Source organism: Eumetopias jubatus, unplaced genomic scaffold (genome assembly GCF_037043125.1).
Source record: "Eumetopias jubatus isolate StellerSeaLion01/CBP00866 unplaced genomic scaffold, mEumJub1_p1.0 scaffold_7, whole genome shotgun sequence".
Lineage (NCBI taxonomy): Eukaryota > Metazoa > Chordata > Mammalia > Carnivora > Otariidae > Eumetopias > Eumetopias jubatus.
The window spans coordinates 136,938,015-136,959,912 of NW_028274813.1; the positions used below are offsets into that span (position 1 = coordinate 136,938,015).

Consider the following 21,898-nt stretch of genomic DNA (forward strand, 5'->3'; position numbering starts at 1 on the left):
TAGATTTTATTTAATTTCTTTTGGTGTTTTATAGTTTTTTGTGTAGAGGTCTTATACATCTTTCACTAGACCTATTCTAGGTATATGATAGTTTTTGCTACTGTTGTAAACATCAAAATCTAAAAAAGCATCAAAAGCTAAAAAAAAATCCTATGTTCTATTAGTTTCTGCTACATTGAAATATAGTTGAAATACAATTTCAACAATTTCTAGTTGAAATACAATTAATACTAGCATTATATGCAGCTGTCTTGCCAAATTCACTTCTTAATTCTAATAGTTCATAACCATTCTTTTGGGTTTTCTATGTACATAACCATGCTATCTGAGAATAATGGCAGTTTTCTTTCTTTCTTTCCAATTCTTATACTAGTTCTTTATTTTTTGCCTTGTTTCATTGGCTGGGATCTTCAGCATGATGTTGTGGACAATGCTATAAACAGACATCCTTGAGCAGGTGGAGGGGTGGGGGGAGAACCCTAATCAAGTGATCAGTGTTAATATCACCAATAATGAAACAAATCAAAATCATGATTCACTTACTAGAATGTGATTAGAAGGACACAACATCAATTCTGGGAGATTCCTGTCCAAGATGCATGACCTGAATGGAAATGTGAGGAAACCTCAGATAAATACAGACTGAGGGACAGCCTGCAAATAACTGGCCTGTAGTCTTTAAAAGGTTTAAGATTGGGGCACCTGGGTGGCTCAGTCAGTAAGTGTCTGCCTTTGGCTCAGGTCATGATCCCAGAGTCCTGGGATGGAGCCCTGCATCGGGCTCCCTGTTCAGCAGGAAGCCTGCTTCTCCTCTCTCCCACTCCCCCTGCTTGTGTTCCCTCTCTCGCTGTGTCTCTCTGTGTCAAATAAATAAATTTAAAAAATAAATGAAAAAAATAAAAGGTTCAAGGTCATGAAAGTCAGAGAACTGATGAATTGTTCTAGATTGAAGAAGACTAAAAAGACATAACGACTAAATGCAAAGAGTGACCTAAAGTGGATTCTTTTGCCCAGGGCATTATTGGGACAATTCACAAAACTTGAATGCAGTCAGAGGATTAGATGGTAATAATACATCAGTGTTAACTTCCTGATCCTGGTGGCTGTGTGAAGGTCCTTGTTTATAGGAAAACACTCTAAAGTGTTTTGGAGGTAGTGGGGCATCATATCAGTAACTTACTCTCAAATTGTTCAGGACAACATTTCTTTGTACTCTCTTTGCAACTTTTCTATAATTTTACTTCGAGATTGTCTCAAAATAAAAAAGTGAAATCAAAATAATCCAGAACACTTAATTCCAGAAGGGACCGCCAGGTGGAGTCCTTAGACCAGAGAACTAGTTTTACTTGTCCCTTCTCTTTCTGGATTAAAAAAAGGGGTTTCTTTATTTTGAAAAATGGAAGTTGTATGGGTTTCCTTTGCTTCAGTACACGAACAGGGACATAAATCAAACTATAGGTGGTTTTATTCATTGTACGACATCCCTACGAAGTTGAGATTACCTTTTTAAATTTCTTTTGGGTAAGTTTTCTCAACCTCAACACTGTTGACATTTTGGGGCTAGATAATTCTTTATTGTGGGGTCGTCCTGTGTACTGCAGGATGTTTAACAGTATCCCTGGCTTCTGCTCACTAGATGTCCCTTTGTGACAACCAAAAATATCTCCAGACATTGACAAATATCCCCTAGGAGACAGAAATCTCCAACAGGTTGAGAACCACTGTTTTTGGCAACAGAATGTTCTCTGCTCTGAGCACTTTGGTTCCTCTTTGCTCAACAGGGAGCCTAAGAAGTATCTGATCACTCCTAGTGTGGCTGGTACATTGTGTGTGTGTGTGTGTGTGTGTGTGTGTGTCGGGGAAGAGTGAAACTTTGGGTGTGGCTGGTACAGTGTGTGTGTGTGTGTGTGTGTGTGTGTGTGTGTGTGTGTGTGTCGGGGAAGAGTGAAACTTTGGGTGGTGGGAACCGAAACCCGGGACCCAGGATTCTGGTGGGTGCTCAGTGCTGTATCACCTAGGGGAGCTGTTCTGTGCACAGACAAACCAAAGAGCCTGGGGTGTCAGGAAAGGCCTTGGGCAACAAGCCAGGAAGGATAAGGCCTGGGCTCAAGGAAAGAAGGTAGTAGAGAAGGCTAGGGTAGGCAGAACCCAGATGCCTCCCAGCTTAATGGGCAGAACCTTAAGATGCTGGAGAATGGCCTTGGTTTCCATTATCCTTGTTTGTTCTCATTAAAATGTCCTTTCTGCTTCACTTCTCCACCTCCTTCCCTTTCTATCCTCTGATCTGGACTTCCACCCTTCACCTGCTGCCATGGGCCCCAGCATACCTCAAGCATTCAAGCGTACAGCCTTCTTTTAAATGCAGTGGAGGGCAGTCTCCCCAAACAAGTGCGCCCTACGGCTGGTCACCTTTACGCCATGTTGCCCTTCTGGTTTCTTTAAAGTTCAATTCTTCCCCTTTCCATTATAGGTATATCTTCTGTAAAAAGTGCAGCTTCCCCCAACCCTTTCGAGAGTTACAAAGTATCAAGTCAGCAGCCCCAGGACCGGCCAGCCCAGCCACTGCAATGAGGGTCATGCACTCTGAGGCTGCCTGGTTGGCTTCTTATAGTGGTGGGTGTCCTTTGGGAATAAAAGGAATTTATTTCTGGGTCCTTTGGTGGGTGTCCTTTGGGAATAAAAGGAATTTATTTCTGATTCAGTCCCAAACATGTTAGACCATAGCTCTCAGTGGCTAAAGAGCTCCAGGGGGCTAAAATGGTGCCTTGAACCAGAGATACTTAGCAATTGCTGGTTTTGATTCAATGTCAGTCTCATGGGAGATGTTGAACCCTTACCAATATTCTGCCCTAGTCCTGGCTACTGGCTCCCGAACACACTAACTCATTCCTTCGTTGCCTCACATCGACAGCTCCTGGTGTCATGCTCATGGTGGGTAGCTGTCAGGTTGTATGGCCTACCCCCACCTGCTGAGAGCTACACAGTGCTCCCCTCCTCTATCTCTGAGGTTGCTGGAAAGTTCCCTGCAGCCGTGTTCTACTATATAAACTGTCTCCGTGGCCACAGCTGATGGGGCTGGATGAACACTGATACAAAGCAGGATAACCAGGGCCAAGAAGCAGATTCAGAAAGCTTACCTAGGGAGTTTGATCTGTACCAGTTTTGCTTGGGAGATGTCAGTGGTCTTGTCATTTGTCCTAACTGGAGAGGCCAGGAGGACAGACTACAGGCAATGAGGGTCCAGGTCACATTTAATGCTGGCCCCAGGGTTCCCAAGGCCCAGCTGCACCCTTCCTGAAATTCCGAGTCAACCCTGGAGTCCTAAACCAGGGCCCCTCACCCACTTTTGTTTTTCCCTAAGTCGGTTGTAATTGGTGCATTTCCTTTATTTGTAGCCATAAAGGCTGCAAATAAATGCCAAAAATGTGCTGGATTCCCAGCAAGTACAAGCTTCTGAGCTCAAAGAGAGGCCATGATAAAAATCCCATGCAGCACAAAAAACCGTGGGTACAGGGATTTCAGTCACTGTGAAAAGACAAGCTGTGACCTAATTAAGTCCTACTTGGCAGCTATAGGTGAAGAGGCATGTGGTCCGGGCTGCGGAGGGCGCCCCCTTGACAGGAGGCGGGCATCCCTATATCCAGCCCCACCACCCAACGGGGCTTTGGTGGCCCGAAGAAGGTCAGTTACCAAAGGACACCCTGAGCCTGGAACTCTGGGATTTCTCCCGTGACTTCATTACACCAACATTCGCTAAAGCCCGAAGACCTTCCACTTAATGACATCAAAGAGATCCAAAACCATAAATAAAGCCATTTCACACATCGGTCAACCCCCAGGTTTCATCGTTGTGCCTTGGAAAGAAATACGGGCTTCTTTGTCATGGGATGTTAACACTTTTATTAACTTAGGGTTAACATTGTAGTTGCTTTGTGAATTTATCTTTTGAAGTTGTGGATTCAAAAAACAATAGCTGAGTTCCCCCAGCTCCTAGGGGACAAGGCAAATGCATTACGGTCAAAGAGGGGAGCAGGACAAAAATGGAGAACGAGCTCGAAAAAATTTAAGGCAAATGTCACTCCCATATTGAAGGGAACTGATCAAGCAGGTCTGCATTTCAATGAAAATATATGAAATATTTGTCAAAATAATTAACATTGGTAAAAATTAGAACATGTAGCTTATAAAATGCCTACACAGGTTTGGCAGAAATAAATCCAACCGTGTTGTTAGGCTCATAGTACACAGACACAGGAGCATCCACCTTAGGAACAAGTCTCCCGGCGAGCAGAGGCCAAGTGTATTTCAAAAGCAATTCCACGAAATGGGCAGTGATAGGATTAATGACTCTTGGGCTGGGTTTCCATTTTGGGAAGAGGAATTGCTTAAGTCACTGGGGCTCCTTGTGGCTGGCCCCCCGGGGATGCCTCCTGGGGACCCTCCTCAGAAGGCTCTGCGTCAGGTCGAGGTGATCATTCGGACCAGGAGACTCCTGGAGACACGACAGAATGCGGTGACAAGGTGCACTTGGTTCACCTCCAGGACAGGGCGGTGGAGAAAGGAAGGGTCTTCCCATCCAGATGTGGAATGGGACATTCTAAGACTTCGCTGCAGCTCCAGAAGTAGCTGACTGTGGAGAAACAGACATCCTCCCCAGTGGTCATGTATTTCATGCCCCCAAGTCTATCTTATTTACAGTCTGACCAGACCGTCCCCAGAGTGCTCTGTGCCCGGCGGGGGAGGAGGTGCGCACCGGGCCGGGCATCCCACACCGGGAGCCCGGGGCCCGCGCCTGGCAGGGGAGATTCACTGAGGCTGCACGAAAGCACGGGGAGAAGAGTGATGTGTGAAGCCAAGCATCTTGCCTTTCTGCTTTGGTCTTGAAGATTCAGTAAACTTACGGTCCCAGAAGCTGCTCCAAAGCCGGAGCTGTGGATTCCGGCATTCCTGTCGTTCCCGTTGGGGGGGGTCTGCCAGAAGAACGGAGCCAGCAAGCAGAGTTTGAGAGGCGACCACTGTCTGAGGGACACCGCCTCGAGGCCCACCACCCATCTGGGCCGGGTGCTCAGGAATGCCGCAGAAGGACCTTGCTCCTGGGGAGATAAAGCTGTCGGGTGTGGGGCACCCCTGCGACAGGCTCGGGCTGACAGTCTGGAGAGGAGGCAGGTGGACGGCCGGAAAGGAGGGGCCCGGCCCTCTGTGGTCAGCTGGGTGCCCCTACCCCGCCAGGAGGCACGTGCGGCAGCAGAACTGAATGAACAGCTTCCGTTCACAGAGCCGGTTGGACTTCACCATCTCACAGAATGTCTCGTCAGCTGGGGTCCCACCAGGAACGAGAAAGGGGGGACGTGTCAGACTTTGGGGCCTGTTAGGATTGTTCCAACCATCCCCTTTCCCTGGCTCCCATGATGGACCGGGCGGGGGCGGGGATGGAACCGGGGGTCACAGAGAAAGTGGGGACAGCGCCAGGGTGGCCCTCACCGTCGTCCCGCGCCATGCGAAGCCTGGTGTGGCAGAGGGGGCACCTAGCACGCAGGGGTTCATGCGGGGATAGACCGGGGGTGGGGGACTTGAGGCAGTGTGGAGGGTGGAGGGGCGCTGCACCAGCCGGGCCTCAGGGCTCCTGTGCACCTGTCTTTCTAGATAACTGTGGTGGGGGAAACCTAGTAGGAAGACTCTGGGGGTGGCGAGAAGCTAGGAGGGACAGGCATGGAGGCTGCTCCCGCATCCTGGGAGCACCCCAAACCAGATGGGATAGGAGGGAGAGCAATGTCAAGGCTAATGGAAAGGGGAAGGGGAAGAGGGAAGGAGGCCAGCCCATCCCAGCTGGCTGCTAGCTTTTGAAGCTGCCTGGCTGGTGATGGCACCTGGGAGGCCCTCCTGTGACCGCCCCACTTTCCCGGGCTGGATACATAACCTGAGCAGGTGTCATCCTACAGAGGGTGCTTCCCAGCCTTTGAAAGCACACAATTCTGCAAACCAAAGAAACGACCAAACACCAAGGCAAGGAGGCCATGTGGAGCTCCGCAGGGCCCGCCGGGTTTCTGCTCGCCCGGGGCGGGGCCAGAGATGGCTCCATGGGACAGAAGGAGGTTGAGACGCGTCCCTGATGGTCACCCAAAGGAGTGGCCCGCACACCCGTTCAGAGGGTCCGCTGTTCTGCATCTCCTTTTCCTTTCTCTTTGACCAAACGCCAGGGAGCTGAGCTCCTCCAAAAGCGGCCCCGAGGTTAACTGAGGTGTCCCCGCTGCCCCGCGGGCGCTCACCGTTGCTGCACGTGTGGTTGGTGATGCACGTGTTCCCCAGCAGCGTGAAGCCCGTCTTACACCTGCTGCAGTTCCTACTGGAGCCTTCGCAGCTCAAGCAGCTCTCGTCACACCTGCGGGAGGACAAGGTTCATGCTGCTGCTGGGGGAAGGGACCAGGCACCCCTCCCGCAGCCCCCCTACCCTCCTGCGCGGCACCAGCCGTGCAACTGCGTGAAACCCCAGTCAAGCGTCTGCACATCCTTCCACCTGCCTGACTGCACTATTGCCTGGCGGGGGGGGGGGGGGGGGATGCAGTCGGTCATGGCCAGTTGGCAGGAGCCTGCCCGCGGTGGGGGGTTGATGGGCTCAGGTCCCGGTGGCCCAGACTCCCTGTGGCTCACCTGGACACATTCTTGGACACTGTGGCACCCACCCCACAGCTGGCTCCTCCAGCAGCATCAGCACATGCACCCCTGGGCAGCTGCCCAGCTCGGACGGCCATAGGGTTGGCACTCAGGGACAGGCATATGGCAAACCCGTTTCCGGAGCGGGTCCCCCAACCTGGACACATTCTTGGACACTGTGGCACCCACCCCACAGCTGGCTCCTCCAGCAGCATCAGCACATGCACCCCTGGGCAGCTGCCCAGCTCGGACGGCCATAGGGTTGGCACTCAGGGACAGGCATATGGCAAACCCGTTTCCGGAGCGGGCCTGGGGGACCGCAGCGGCCCACGAGGCTGAGCGTCCTTCACAGTGATGCCGACCTCCCCCCAGGGCAGGCGGGCAGGGGGAGGCTCTTCCAGTTCCTGCCCCAGAGATGGAACCCGGGGCTCTTTCTAATGCAGAGTTCGGTGACCCCAGGGGAGGGTCGGCACACGGCGGCCCGCAAGCCACATCCAGCAGTTGTACTGCAACAGTCACTCGCTCATCTATAGATCATCTGTGGGGGCTTCCACCGCGGCAGAACTGAATGGCTGTGACGGAGACCACAGGGCCTGCCGAGGCCAAACTACTGGCCACCAGGCCCTCTACAGAAAGAGCCGATCGTCCCTGCCCCAGGGCCTGCATCCGCTCCTGCTGCCTTTTCTGAGTCCAGCTCCTGGTGACTGGGTCTCACCGCGCTCCAGCCTGCCGCCCACCTTCTCCGCGGATGCCCGCCGCAGGTGGAACCGCCCCGGAGGCGGAGCTCAGGCCGGGTGGGCGGGGCATCCGGAGCTTGAGCCTGGCTCCCGCCCCTCGGCCCTGCGCGGCCAGGTCTTTGCGGAGGACACATGCCACCTGCCCAGTCAGCGACAAGATGCCATCAACGAGGCTCCTGTAGGCCTCTCCCCGAAGCAGCCTTGGCTTCTGATTTCACCTTTGATTCTGCCTGCGTGGAGCCCCTGGTGGGTCACGCCCTCGGCCCGGAGGAGAGGTGGGTTTTGTTCTTCTGGGGCAGGATGGCCCCCACACTGGAGTTCAGGCCCGCAGTCTGTATTCCTAAATGGGTAAATCCCGAAGGCAAACTTGCCCTTCTGATGTCTTCCTCCGATAGCGAGAGCTTGGCCACCACTCCCCCCGCAGACAACCTGGAGGGGAGGGCGGGGCCTGCTCGGTGGGACCCTGTTACTGTGCACTTTGGGGAAGCCGCTACGGTCTGGCCCCGGTCCTGCTGCGCCTTGGGGGTGGCCCAGCCACAGACCCGATGCCACAGCACAAGGGATGACTCCCCCCGGGGATTCCTGGCTTCTTTTACCACCACCCCTGTAGGACCAGAACTAGGGCCTCACCTCACTCTTCAATGGGGGATCAGTCCTCTCAAAGGCCTGGGGCCAGCACTCTCAGGCTGTGGCTGAGGGCTGCTTCAACGTAACAGTGAGTGGCGCGTGCTAAGGTAGAGGACCACCTGCTTGGATTTGGAGAAGTAAGCCTTCTTCCACCAAGCTCAGGGGTCTCCCTGCCAGGCCCAAGTGGGAATGCAGGTGTGTCAGTCTTCTATGGCTGTGTAACAGACTACCCCAAACCCGGCAGCTTAACACAACACCATTCACTATCTCCCAGTTCTGCAGGCAGAGAATCCTGGGCAGCCTCCGAGCAGCTCCCGGCTTGGGGGCTCACAAGGCCCAGGTCAAGGAGTAGGCTAGCCTGGGTTTGGATGTGGAGGTCCCAGCTTAGGGGAAGAATCCAGCATCATGCTGTTCCCGGGGTGGGATGATGCTCCTCCAGGTAACCCCACCACCAACTGCCTTGAGGTCCCTGCTTCTCTGAAAGACCCTCTTGGCTCCCTTCTGCCCCGCAGGTAGTCCTCTTAGGCAGGGGGCTTTCAAACACCTCTGGTTCTGTCACTTTCTATGGCACCTGCTTCCCCCACAAAACACCACGGCCGCTTTGCCCTGGCAAACTCTGGAAGTGGGCCTGCCCACTGTAGCCCCTTTTCCCTTCTTCCCTGCTCCACTGCAGGGGCCAGGTCTTCTTCCTTCCGTTCGCCTTTAGGCTGTTCCGGGTGAGGGTCAGCAAGTCTTCCCACACTTCAGTCTGAGCACAGAACAAAGCAGAAGGCAGGCCTGAAGTCTCTGCCCCACTGATCACCCGGGAGGGGCCCAGGGGGCGGAGGGGGCAGAGCACAGTGGGGAGGCCTGGGGGCATGAGAGGCTAACCACCCCCAGGCACGTACCCCACCGAATTGCTCTCTGTCTTCAGAGAGGTCCTTGCTTGCTCTTCTGGGTCCTCTTACTAAGCCTTGGGGGTGTCCAGGGACTCTTTTGAGATCTTTATCATGGACTCTTTCCACTTTGGGCCTCATTTCGCGGGTCTTCTTGGCATCCTGGTTGCCAACCCAGCAGGCCTGATTCCTGGCCTGGCTTTTCCACGGAGCTGTCCTGGACCCACCAGCCAGGGCTAGCCACAGTACCACGCAGCATCCTGGGGCCTGGAGGAGGCCAAACCCTAAAAGCTGCACAACCAAGCAGCCCAAGTCTATTCTTTCAGGGGGAATCCACATGGAAGGGATCTTCGGAGCCAGGGGACTCTAAAGAGGGAAGCTTCCCCAAAGGCAGGCATTTCACCACCTCAGTGCCTTGTGTGGGGCTCCTCTTGGGGGAGTATCTCCCAGATCTGCTGTATGAGCCCCAGCACTGGACTCCCCTCTGGGCCTGGAAGCTTTCCCTCCTGTGGAAATGAGCACCCAGAAGCTGCTGTCCCCTAATGTCAAGGAGGGGCTTGGGGGGCTGCCTACCTCCCGCCTCCTGGGCTGGGGAGGCCATAGTTTCTGGGTGCCCCACGGGGGGCTGGTGGCCACACTCATGGGGATGCCCAACATCCTGTGGGCATCTGATGAACGAAAGTGATTATCACTGTTTAATTCCACATTCTCCCCAGGCTGCTGTACTTAGTGTAATTACCCTTGAACCAGCAGACTCGTTAAAATGAAAGGCTTACTTCAGATACCCATGCCGAGGATCCTACACAGGATTCAGCAAAGCTGGATGAAGGTGGCAAGTTTCCTATTTCAAATCAGCTCAAAAGAGGGGGCTGACTCCTGCCCAGATACATAACCCCTTGGGACCTTCTTTGGTGAGTCAAAAAAGTACAAGGACTTGGTGGTCTCTCATTGGCTGACTGTAAGGTTTTTTTTGTTTGCTTTTTTTTTTTTTTAAGATTTTATTTACGGGGCACCTGGGTGGCTCAGTCGTTAAGCGTCTGCCTTTGGCTCAGGTCACGATCCCAGGGTCCTGGGATCAAGCCCCGCATCGGGCTCCCTGCTCAGCGGGGAGTCTGCTTCTCCCTCTCTCCCATTCCCCCTGCTTGTGTTCCCTCTCTCGCTGTGTCTCTCTCTGTCAAGTAAATAAATAAAATCTTTATTTATTTGACAGAAAGAGAGAGAGCACAAGCAGGGGGAGTGGCAGGCAGACGGAGAGGGAGAATCAGGCTTCCTGCTGAGCAGAGAGCCCGATGTGGGGCTTGATCCCAGGACCCCAGAACCATGACCCGAGCCAAAGGCAGATGCCTAACTGACTGAGCCACCCAGGTGCCCCGCTTATTTTTGTTTTAAGAGAATAAATTAGAACCCAGAGCAGTTCTTAAACACAGCCTGGGGAGGCAACCCCACTGTGTGTCCCCATCTGTGAGCCGGAAGACAGGGCAAGGTCTCCCCAGCCCTGCCATAGTATGCGTCTCCAGGGTTCCCTAGTCTTGAGTTTATTTCAGAGGGAAGACCCCTCCTCCACCTCCATCATCATTATTACCCAGTCCGCCCTGCACCACCTCATTATTGCTCTCACCCTGAATAAGACGGGCTGCCCTGCCTGTCCTGGGATCTAAGTTATGAAGTCCCGAGGAAAGGCAGTAACAATTCAGCAAGACAAGAGGACACCCAAACAAACGGCTTCTTCTTCCATGGCTCACATCCAGTGAGAAAGAGAAGGAAAACTACAGGGCTGGAAGCCACCAAACAAGAACGGTGCACAATGCAGACACACATGGAAAGGAGAGTGAGAGGGGTTACAGTCTATGTTCACCGACTGCATAGGGAATGGTTTTAGAATGAGGACATTGGACCTAAATTTTCTCTAATGTAAAATGAAAAACAAAACAAAACAAAACCAACCACATGGTTTCCTTAATTACCACCAGTGTGACTGCATCCTGGGCTGTGGCACAGAGGGGAGCTCTTGTGGAGTCTGCTACGGGGGTGTGAGTACCACCAGGCAAGCACCCTGTTATTCTGCTCCCTGCCCTGACCCAGCTACAGAGCGCCCGGCACTCAAAACTCATTAAATGAACAAAGGAATGAAAGCCACCGACGAACTTGTGACCTTGGCAATCACCAACTACAGGGGACCCCTCCGCTCTAAATGGGTTCTGGTACCCCACCATACCTACGGCACCCTCTACAGTGATGTGGTGTGGCACCCTCCCCAGCCCCAGGGAAGAGGCCACCAGACTTGGCCCTCTGGCTGCTACTTCACTCACACAGGCAACCACCATTCCTGGCAATCCTTTTTTTTTTTTTTTAAGATTTATTTATTTATTTATTTTGAAGATTGATTGATTGATTGATTGATTTGTCAGAGAGAGAGAGGGAGAGAGAGAGAATGCACAGCAGGGAGAGTGGCAGGCAGAGGGAGAAGCAGGCTCCCCACTGAGCAGGGAGCCCCATGCGGGACTCGATCCCAGGCCCCCGGAATCATGACCTGAGCCGAAGGCAAATGCCTGATGACTGAGCCACCCAGGTGCCCCAAGATTTATTTATTTATTTGAGAAAAAGAGAGAGAGCATGAGCAGGGGGAGAGGGAGAGAGAGCATCTCAAGCAGACTCTGCTGAGCATGGAGCCCGACGTGGGGCTTGATCTCACAACCCTGGGATCATGACCTGAGCCGAAATCAAAAGTAGGACGCTTAGCCGACTGAGCCACCCAGGCTCCCCATCCCTTCCCCAGCAATCTTGGTCTGAGCCAGGAAGACCGTCCTAAAGGATTGCGTACCTTCGGCACACTTTGTGGGGCAAGCCCGTCATCTCCTCTGGATAGAAACCTTCACCACAGGATGACACACATTTCCAGTCTTGGAAGTGCAAGTTTGCCGCACAGTGAATACATTCTTCTCTGCTGGGCCCTGGGGGGTGTGGGACAGAAGCAGATGTCAGGGACCGCCGCCTGTGACCACGTTCCAGGCCTGCCACAGTGCCCTGGGGATCTGGAGTACGGTCCGGATGCCCCATGTCCACCACCGCAGCTGGGGTTCCCAGGTGCCCACCCTCTGTCTGTACCAGGCCATCTTCACCCACATCCCCATTTCATAGGGAGGGATGTGGAGGCATGAGCCAGGCTCAGCATACTTCCCACTGCCTGTGCCATGTCTGATGGCCCTGACTCCAAATATTTCCTTGCCAACAGGCCTCGGTCCTACTGCTTTTTGCTGGAGGTAGCCCTGTGTGGCTTGGAGCACTTGAAATGTGGCTGCACCAAACTGAGACGTGCTGGAAATGCAGAATCCATAACACACTGGATTCCAAACACTTAGCATAAAAACAGAATGAAAAAGTGCTTATTTTTTATATTCATTCTATATTGAAATGATAATATTTTAGGCACACTGGGTTAAATAAGCTATGTTATTATCCTTATTTCTGCCTGTTCCTCTAGGAAATTTAACATTGTATCAACGGCTGACGTGGGACAGATCACCCTGATGTGGGAAAAGCAAAGGAAGAGATCTGGGGGGTGGATGGTGTGGACAGGCAGTCGGTGTGGACAACCAGGCCATTTTTGACAACAGAGAACAAACAACTAAGGGCTTATGGAGTGGGGAATGGGAACCCCAAGAGACAAAAGCTCAGAAGGAAGGACCAAGAGGGAGAACCTGCAGGTCAACCAAGTGGACTCATCAGCCTGCGGCAGACGTTGGTCTAGAATGAAGAAACTGCTATCAGTCTGCTCATTTGTTCATTCACTCATTTAACAAGCAGTATGCGTGGGAGTCTACTCTGCCAAATGTCGCTGAGAAGCACCTGATGGGGTGTCAGAGGCAGCAAGGTGGCCACTGGCTGATAGCTTAGGGGGTTGAACATGGGGAAGAAGCCATCTTAGATGCATATGGTAACCACAGACCCTTGTTAAACTTCGTCCTCTAAGTCCACTGCGGTCTTTGGTTGAGGCCTGGCAGCTAAGGCAGTGATCTCGGGCTCTCTTCCTGGAGTAGCTTCTGGACTTAGAAGGGGCCTCTTGGCTGTGTCAAGGGAAGACCCCCTTGCAGACAGGGGTCTGCAGGGTGGTCCCACCAGCCCCAAGGCTCAGTGCTCTGGCAGCTGGTTTCATCTCTCAGAACCACAACTTCAGGCCTGAAAGGGAATTCTGAGCTCATCCAGCATTGTGAGTGGGATGCAGAAGCAGGAACCCTTAGGGGTCAAGGGCCTCCATAATGAACAACTGCCTATCCACCCACAGTGTCCATGTGGGATGTCCTCCTTCCTTCACCACAATGCCCCACAAACGTGCAGGGTTTCTGTCCAGTTATGTTATGTCATTGTAGATGGAAGACTGCTCCTGTGCTTTGCCCCCTGCCGGCCCCCATCATTTATCTCCAGGGAGCATCTGGCATTAGCCACTTGGCCCTTGGAAGCCCAGAGCCTCAGGAGCTGTGCGGTCTCTGTGGCTGTCCCTGCTGGGGCCTCCCCTGCTGAACCCTGTTACCCACATTCTCCTGCCTTGGTCACTAGGGTCCTTAATGCCTAAAGAGCTTCTGTGGTGGGAAAGAACCCCCGTTTGTGTTTGTATAGTCAACCCTTGACCAACACAGGGGTTGGGGCCCCAACCCCTCATGATGTCAGAAATCTGCATATAATTTTGGATTCCCCCAAAACTTAACTACTAAGAGCCTACTGTTGGCCAGAAGCCTTTCTGATAACATAAACAGTCAATTACCACATATTGTGTGTTATATGTATTATATACTGCATTCTTACAATAGAGTCAGCTAGAGAAAAGAAAATGGTTAAGAAAATCATAAGGAAGAGAAAATACATTTACTCTACTGTATTTACTGAAAGAAATCAATGTCTAAGTGGACCCGCGCAGGTCAAACCCACGTCGTTCAAGGGTCAATTGTATTTATTTTTAAAAGTTCCATTTACTAAGCTTGAAAGTGGATGAAGCACATTCAGCTGGGGAAGAGGAGAAAGTTCTGGAAACGGATGGTGGTGAGGTACAATGTGAAAGACTTAATGCCACTGAAATGTACACTTAAAAATAGTTAAGATGGCAAAATGATGATAGGGAGATTTTGCCGCAACAAAAAAAGCTGATTAAACACAAATTTTCAGGACCAACTGTTTTCACAATTCCCACAATCTATGAACTTTAGAACCCAAAGTCTCTTAAGGATTCTATTAAGTCACAAGTCTTTACAGGCTTCAGATACTTGCAAAGCATCCACAGATCCTAACACTAAGAGCAAAATGGGGTTTGCTTACTCGGGACCCAATACCTCATTTGTGGGGCCTACTACAAAGTGAACACGTGGGGTCCTTGTTCCAAATGCAGGAAAAATGTGCCATTAAGGGTACTAACATATAACATGCTTTCCTTCTTCTGCAATCTCTCTCTCCAGCTGTCTTGGAGCTTTTATCTGCTATTGCATGCCCTTCTCCCTTGGGCAGAGGCCTGAGGAAGGGATGCCCATGGGTGAGGACTGACCCTCACACGGACCTGGGTCACCACCCCTCAACTCGTCATGCATATGCTTTACCAGCTGCACAGTCCTGACCAGTGTGCCATGCCCCAGCTGGGGACAAGTTGAGCCGGGCACCTCCCTGTCCCACGGGTCCTCTACAGCAACCCACAGCTGTCAGGCAACCCCAAGGGGTCACATCCTCTGTACCAGGACTCTGGGTATCTGGACCAGGATAGGCAAGAGGCTTGTCCAAATGCCCTGGGGCACTGCCAGCCCCGGGTGGAAACAGAAGCCACCATGTCCCACCCTGCACTTGTCCCTGACCACCACCCTGCCCATGACCATGCCCTTGTATTGGTGATGGGCAGCAATGATCACTGAGTTGGGGCACGGAGGGGAAGGCTAGGTGGGTGGGCCTGGGGCTTCCAGGGGGTGGGGAGCTGAAACCTAAGAACAGCAACTTCTGACACAGACTCACATCTGACACGTAGCAAAAAACCTCCAGGCAACTCAGAGCAGAGAAGTAGGTCCTCTCCCGGGGAAGCTGCCAGGGAGTGGATGTGTGCATGTCAGGAGCTCAGAAGGAAGAAGCCAGGCAGGCAGGCACATGGAGGAAGGGAGACACCCCCCATCCCCCCAGACAGCCTAGCCCTGAAGCCCTTGAATTAAATGCCTGAAGTGACAGAAAAGTCACTGGGTTGAGATAAGAGAAACTATAAGCATCTCTATAAAGCTGTTTGCCAACAGGCAGCCTGGGGCCACGGAGAAAGAAAAGTAAATTGAATTATTGAAACCAAAAGCAAGAAAAGTAAATTGAATTATTGAAACCAAAAGCGGTGTAAAGGGACACTTCTGAATTTTATGGATACGGTGACTCTGAAATTTAAATAAGTGACATCAGCGATGCTCCTTAATCAACCTGGGCTAAACAAGGGGACAAAGAAAACAAAGAATAAGAATGAGAGCAAAAAAATAAGAGGGCAAATGGCTAGGAAGAACAGCTGAACGGCCAGGGGTGGAGAACGCTTCCAACTGCTGAGCTCCTGCTACTGTGGGGTTGTACCAGGAAGGGTGTCCCAGGAAGGCACATCCCCTGCAGGCTTCTGGGGTGCCGGCCCTGGCCACAGCCTCGCTTCCTGTCCACACCTGGAAAGCACAGCTGATGCCCACGTGGGGCTCACATGAGGGTCAGGAGGAGAAGACTTAACCTGTAGTGTATCCGAGCCCACAAAACTCATAATGCACTTCAACATCTAGTGCGAATAGCTCTGCAACAGGAAACCCCATAAAACGAGCACATTCTCTGCTCTTCTGCATGAAAACGGTGCCTGGGAGACATCTGTGCTATCTCTTTGTGGAGAATTAGAATACACATAAACTTGTTTATAGAAGCCTTTTCCTCTTTGAGTAAAATGTTCAAAATGAAAGCTAGGTACAAAGAAGGAAGGCTGTGTTTTTAGAGAGCCTCCTTGGCTTCACCACCGGAATCTGCCCCCACTTCTCGGAAGCTTTATATTCTTGCCTTTCTGACGGCAGGGCTGAGCTCCAGGCAAAGCAGCTCCTGAGCGGTTCGCTTCCCTCCGCGGCCCCAGAGCATCCGCCGCCTGGCTGGGCTTCTCATGACAGGGAAACCCAGGCTGGCTCATTCAAAGTGAGGTCTTATGGTTTTTCTTTATTTTGAATTTTTAAAATTGTGAGAAAAGGAACAGAACATCAGATTTACCATAGTAACCATTTTTAAGGGTACGGTTCAGTGGCATGAAATACATCTGCACTGGCATGAAGCCGTCCGTCACCACCATCCATCTCCGGAACTTTTTCATCTCCCCCAACTGAAACTCTGTACCCATTAAACGCTAATTTCCCCCTTCCCCCTCCCCCCACTCAGGTCCCCTGGAAGGGCCCCTGTGATTGAATGTTGTAATACCCAGCGAAGCCCAGGGAGTCTTAGGGTTTTCCTGGCTTTGAGACAGTTCGCCCAGAGTCAGTGACCCAGGTTCCCACCGTTGGGCATAATGAAAGCAAGACCCCTGCAGGTGATAAACTTACCCACACAGGTTTGGCAGGTGTGATGGCATTCCCCACATTTGATTAGCTCAGAATCAAAGTAGGTGCCCGGTTCACAGTCTGGAATGCAGCTGCCCCGTGCAAGGCTGTTGAAAAGAAAAGAAAAGAAAAGAAAAAAAAAAAAAGCAAGCTTGTTTTCATACCCCTTCCAAAATTCCAATGAAATTACGATCTGCTCTCAATCGCCTTTCATGAGAGGAAAGGAAAGTTGCTAAAGCACAGCTCTTTGTGTCGCTTGAGTTCCAAGCTAACGAAAGCAGGGAAAGAGTGGTCCTAAGCCAGCTCGAGGCCCAGCAGGAAGGGATGCCCTGGACCCAGAAGCCCCAGGCTCCATCCCCAAATCCCCGGGGCCGAGTCCTCAGGCTCTCTCTTGGTCTGCGCTGGCTTCTCTTCACCGACATGAACCAAACTGGAAGCCAAACCCCAAGAGGAGAAAGTGAGCTTGTGTGGGTCACCCCTGGTGGCAGGCTGGCTCAGTCTGACCAATCCCAGCCCTCCACGAAGTGTGAGCACTGATGACGTGTGAATGGGGGTGGCGGTGGCCAGACGGGTCCAAAAAGCCCGATCCATGCCTGACTCTACCCTCAATGTTTTGAAACCTTCAGTGGTGCCTCACAACGAACTGGAAATCAAATCCGCTCCTGGGACCTGACAGGGCCCGCCTGATGCCCTTCCTTCCTTCCTGGCTCACCCCGTGGATGCCTACTTCACCTTGCTCACGATGCAGCAGAACCTACAAGTGTGTGGACTCTGGAATCCTCTCTGGAGCCGGACTGCCCATTCCGGGATCCTGCCTTGGCCACTTCCTAGCTGTGCCACCCTGACCCTGGGTAAGCCAGCATGGGCTGCCCCCTCACCTGTCTCCTCTCCTGTGCACTGGGACAAGCATGGCTCCCGCATCGGAAGGCTTGTTTCGAGGACTAAATGAGCAAAGACTCGTGAAACCCTGCAATGGTCATCTGGCATACGGTAGTGTGTCTGCTACGAGGATTTCTTCAGTTCGCAGGATTACACTGCGTTTGAAGCACACGTCGTAAACTGTCTGCCACCAGGTGCAGGGGACAAGTGCTCTGGCGTGTTTGCGAGATCCAGAGAATCCTGTGTTTCGTGGGGAGGTGTCAGGGGGTCTGGAAGCCTCTCTGCATCCATGGCGGGTGCGGGCTCGGGGCTCCAGGGCCACCAAGACTGGCAGTTAAATCCAGTCTTTAGTAACTGATGTCTCCCCTCGAACTCTTCCTGCATTTATCCCCTAAAGAGATGGATGGCTGCGAGTCAGCAGCTTGGCCGCTCTCCCGCTTTAACGTGACAGTGATGATTTGAAGCCATAGCTTAAAAGGATATTGGGCAATAAAAGGAAGCTTTCTGTGGATTATGGCTGACGATGTTTTCCGAGTTTGCATGCCTCTCTGAATGCTTGTTGTGCCTGGAACTGCTGCTTCCATCTGGGTGGCTCCTCCTTGGTGGGCATTTTCTGTACGTGACCCTATTCCTGACCTGAGCAGCTGACCTCCTCTCTCCCACAGGACAGGACCCAGAAACCAGCTCCCTGGGACTCCCCCAGTGCTCCCAAGGCAGGAAACAAGTTCCAGTGAGTTGGACCCACAGAGCCTTTCCCCTGCCTCCTCCCAACCGCTGACACCTGCCTGGGGTTTGGGAGCCCAGGTGGGAGGTGCCTGTTCGGGGCCCCCAGCTGTGGCCCCCAGCTCAATGCCACCTTTCCCCTTTGGGGACCTCCTTCCTTGACCACTTCATCCTTCCACTGTTAATCCTGCCTTGTCCAGCCAACAGGTTTACAGGACCACGGGCGTGATGTGTGACTCTGGGGGTCCTGCTTCCCTTGCCTCTCTCCAGACTCCCAGGAGCTTGGGCCGGGGACCTGCTTCTCTTCTGATCTTCCTCTCCCTGATCTGGAAGAGTAAGGGCAGGCTAAGGGGGACCTCATGAAGGCAGCGTCGTCGCACTTCCTGGGCAAACAGTTTCTCTCCCCAGTGAGTAAAATGGGAGTAATATTATCAATATCCCAGGGGCACCTGGGTGGCTCAGTTGGTTAAGCGTCTGCCTTCGGCTCAGGTCCTGATCTCAGGGTCTTGGGATCGAGGCCCACGTCACACCTGCTTCTCCCTCTGCCCCTCCCCCTACTCACGCACTCTCTCTCTCAAATAAATAAAATCTTAAAAAAAAATAGTATCTATGTCCTAGGTTGCTGTGAAGATTTAAATGAGGCACTATTTACAAGCATCTGGAAGAAGGGCTTGTAAAATTGTTCTCATCAGTACCTACTGCAAAAACATTCAGCTCTACTGGTGAATTTCAGTCCTGGCAGCATCCTCATCATCTGGGAGCCTGTTAGAAATGTAGAGCAGCGGGCTCTGCTCCAAGCCAGCTAGACCAGAATCTGCATTTGAACAGGAGCCCTGGTAATTCCGTGCGCTTACTCCAGGGGGGAAGCATCGCTCTCAAGGACCCTTCCCTTTCTTCCTTAACATGCAGACCCTGGTTCTAGTCCGTGGACTATGGGAGTGTTCATAGCATAGTTCTGAATACAATGTTTTCTAAGCTCTAGACAGTAACTTGGAGGAACATGTAATGTTATGTTTATTTGGTTGCATTCAGTGCAGTTTGGTTACGTTCAATGGGCTAAACAAACATTTCAAAATATTCCAATAAAAATCATTAACCCAGTAAAATGTTTTTAAAGCAGATGTGTGCCGAGCTTGGGGGGAGAGGGAAAACCAGGTATCTAAAAAGCATCCCCAGGGAGCAAACTCCCAGAGCGGGGAAGGAGATACCAGAGCTGGGGAAAAAGAGAAGGCAGAGACTAGAGAGGGAGGGTGGGCTTCGCAATGCCTCCTGCAATGGGAGGGGCACGGGAGTGGATGCTGTTACTGGTGCCTGAAAGCGGGAGCTCGTTAGAATCCTCACCTTCCCAGCAGCCACTCTGCTTTATATGGTAGGGCTGATTTTTGCTTTCACTAGTTCCCCAAGTACTGCATAAAAGGTAGAGATTTTACCTTTCCCCTACCTTTCTATTTTATTTTATTTTAAAGATTTTTACTTATTTATTTGGAGAGAGAGAGAGAGAGAGAGAGGGAACACAAGCAGGGGGAGGGGGAGAGGGAGAAGCAGGCTTCCCGCCGAGCAGGGAGCCCAACACAGGGCTCAATCCCAGGACCCTGGGATCATGACCTGAGCTGAAGGCAGACGCTCAACAACTGAGCCACCCAGGGGCCCCCTAACTTTCTGTTTTAAACATCAATCTCCAAGTGGAACTCTGGTTTCTAGACTCAGAATCTTTACCTTGGAGGGCTTTGGGCCTCTGCTTTTAACTTTTAGGAAAAAGTTGCCAAAACTGGGTCAACCAATGACAGAAACAAACAACAAAAAAGCACAAACACTCTGCCGTTCTTCAGGTCTGAAGGAGGGTTTTACCTGAATCCTTCTTTACAAACAGTACATTTTTCTGGTTCATCAATGCACTTTTTACAGCTTGGGTGGCATTTAAGGCAATTTTTCTGACCTGGAGAAAAAGATGAGAAGAGAAGGAGAAGAACAGATGTGACTCAATCCTGGGCAAAGAAGACTCTGGCATTTCAAAGCGGTGTTGATAGAACAGCTCGTCACTGGTGTCAGCCTCCAGGAGGGATGACAGAGTGATCAAATAGCCAGAGGGCACGTCCAGACCGCAGGCCCACGTGTGGGATCACAGGTCTCTCGACTCTCCTTTCGGGAGTAAATGAAAGCCCTTACACAACCTCGAGGCTTTGGAGCGGGGACCCTTTCCAGAGGAGACATGCTCTGCTTCTGTTTGTTTCAACCAGGACTGAAACCAGTTCCTGGCTGACTGAGCAGAGATTAATCAGGTGTAAGTCTTTATATATATATATATATATATATAGTGACAGGGTTGGAACCTGCAAAGGCCTCAGAGCTGCCCACTGGTGCCTTCATAGGGGACCTTACTGAAGACTTGGTAGTTACAAAGACTGAGACATAAATCTAGGACGCCCATCACACCTCCTGGGGAAATGCTGGATCACAACCTCGAGAGCATTTGCCTGTTCTTATCCGGTCTTTCCTTCTGGCACCTCATCATCACCACCTTGCGTCTGGGCCTGGAAGCTCAGGGCTGTTTGCTACACCCTGTGCCTCCTCCTCGGGGCCCCATACGTGGCTTTACACACAGGCAGCAGCTGTTCAGCGAGGATGCTGCGTCAATGAGGGTCGCTGATTCTTGCTTTGGGAGCAGGGTGGGGATGAAGGAACCTCCACCCGGAAAACAGGCCTGGCTGGTAGCCCAGGGCAGGTGTTTGCAAAGGCAGTGAAATGCATCTTGCGAGATAATTGGTTTTTCCTCTAAAGAGATTCTGGTTCTACGGTGGCTTTATATGTCTTTAAAGATTTCCTGGCTCCTCCATAGGAAGAACTGTAATGCCATCACAGGCTGGATCAATGATCCCTCCTGCCTAGCAAGGGCCTCTGTGGGAAGGCTTTGACCTACACAAATTGCCAACGTCAAAACGGTAGCTTCTTTGAACTTGAGAACCGTCCCCCATCTATTTAACCCAGGCCCTGTCTTTTGCCTCTTCTGGGGCGAGGTGCGTTGGTGAAACCCTGGCTTGGGGTCCTGAGTCCCAGAGCCGCCCCATCCACCCACCTTCCTGGGCCTGGTGGAACAGCAGGACCCCTGGTTTTGCGGCTCTGAGTTCAAGTCCCACCCGTGCCATTACTAGCTGTGGGCCTTGTGCCGTTTCTCAGCTTCGTTTTGTCATCTGCAAGACCAGGAAAGCATCACCCACCTCTTAGGGGTGTGGTCACTACCTGTAAAATGTGCCACAAAGACTAACCCATCTTTGCTGAGCCCAATTAACACTGGCCCGGAGGCTCCTCTTTGTCTTTAAAGGACTGAAAACCTTCTGCCCATACTTGAAACCCGATTTCAGCTCTGCAGCTCTTCCTAGGAAGGGCTTTCTCCCAATGTTGACTACCAGGTCCATAAGCTGGTGCAAGATTCCCTGGGGAAATTCTCCCAGGAGAAGGGACCCCAGCCCAGAGAGGGGGGCTGACTCATCATTCCTATGCACACAGACATCCACTTACTTTCGTCAGCATAAAATCCAGCAGGACAGAATGTCACACAGGTGTTCATCTCCTGATGGTGATAGAACCCGCGGCGGCAGGACAGGCACTGGGTTGGGCTCCTGCCCGAGCAGGTCTCACACCCCTTGTAGCACCGACGACAGCGTCTTGCTGCTGTGTCCCCAAAGTAGCCCAGGGGGCACACGCTCACGCACTTCCTGTGGGATCAGGAGCCACAGAGAACCTTTCCAACCCCGCCCGCCGCCACCCTGGAAGCCTACTGCACTGCTGGGTTCTGCTAAGGCAGGGCACCTAGCTGGAGAGGAAATTCTAGCTGTCCCTCCACCCCCTAAGTCAG

At 52.1% G+C, this 21,898-nt stretch overlaps 1 protein-coding gene across 4 annotated transcripts in view; it reads right to left on the bottom strand.

The window, feature by feature from the left end:
- Positions 1 to 3,930: 3,930 nt before the first annotated feature.
- PCSK6 (proprotein convertase subtilisin/kexin type 6) overlaps positions 3,931 to 21,898 on the bottom strand; it is a 186,200-nt gene continuing 168,232 nt past the window's right edge. For all 4 annotated transcript variants that reach the window (XM_088025206.1, XM_088025204.1, XM_028122802.2 and 1 more), the window contains 6 exons: positions 21,562 to 21,758; positions 19,894 to 19,981; positions 16,447 to 16,550; positions 11,712 to 11,841; positions 6,267 to 6,379; positions 3,931 to 5,315 (listed from right to left, as the gene is read on the bottom strand). In XM_088025206.1, the coding sequence (XP_087881332.1) occupies positions 5,218 to 5,315; positions 6,267 to 6,379; positions 11,712 to 11,841; positions 16,447 to 16,550; positions 19,894 to 19,981; positions 21,562 to 21,758 (730 nt within the window). In that variant the 3' untranslated portion in view covers positions 3,931 to 5,217. The remainder of the gene's footprint in view (positions 5,316 to 6,266; positions 6,380 to 11,711; positions 11,842 to 16,446; positions 16,551 to 19,893; positions 19,982 to 21,561; positions 21,759 to 21,898) is intronic.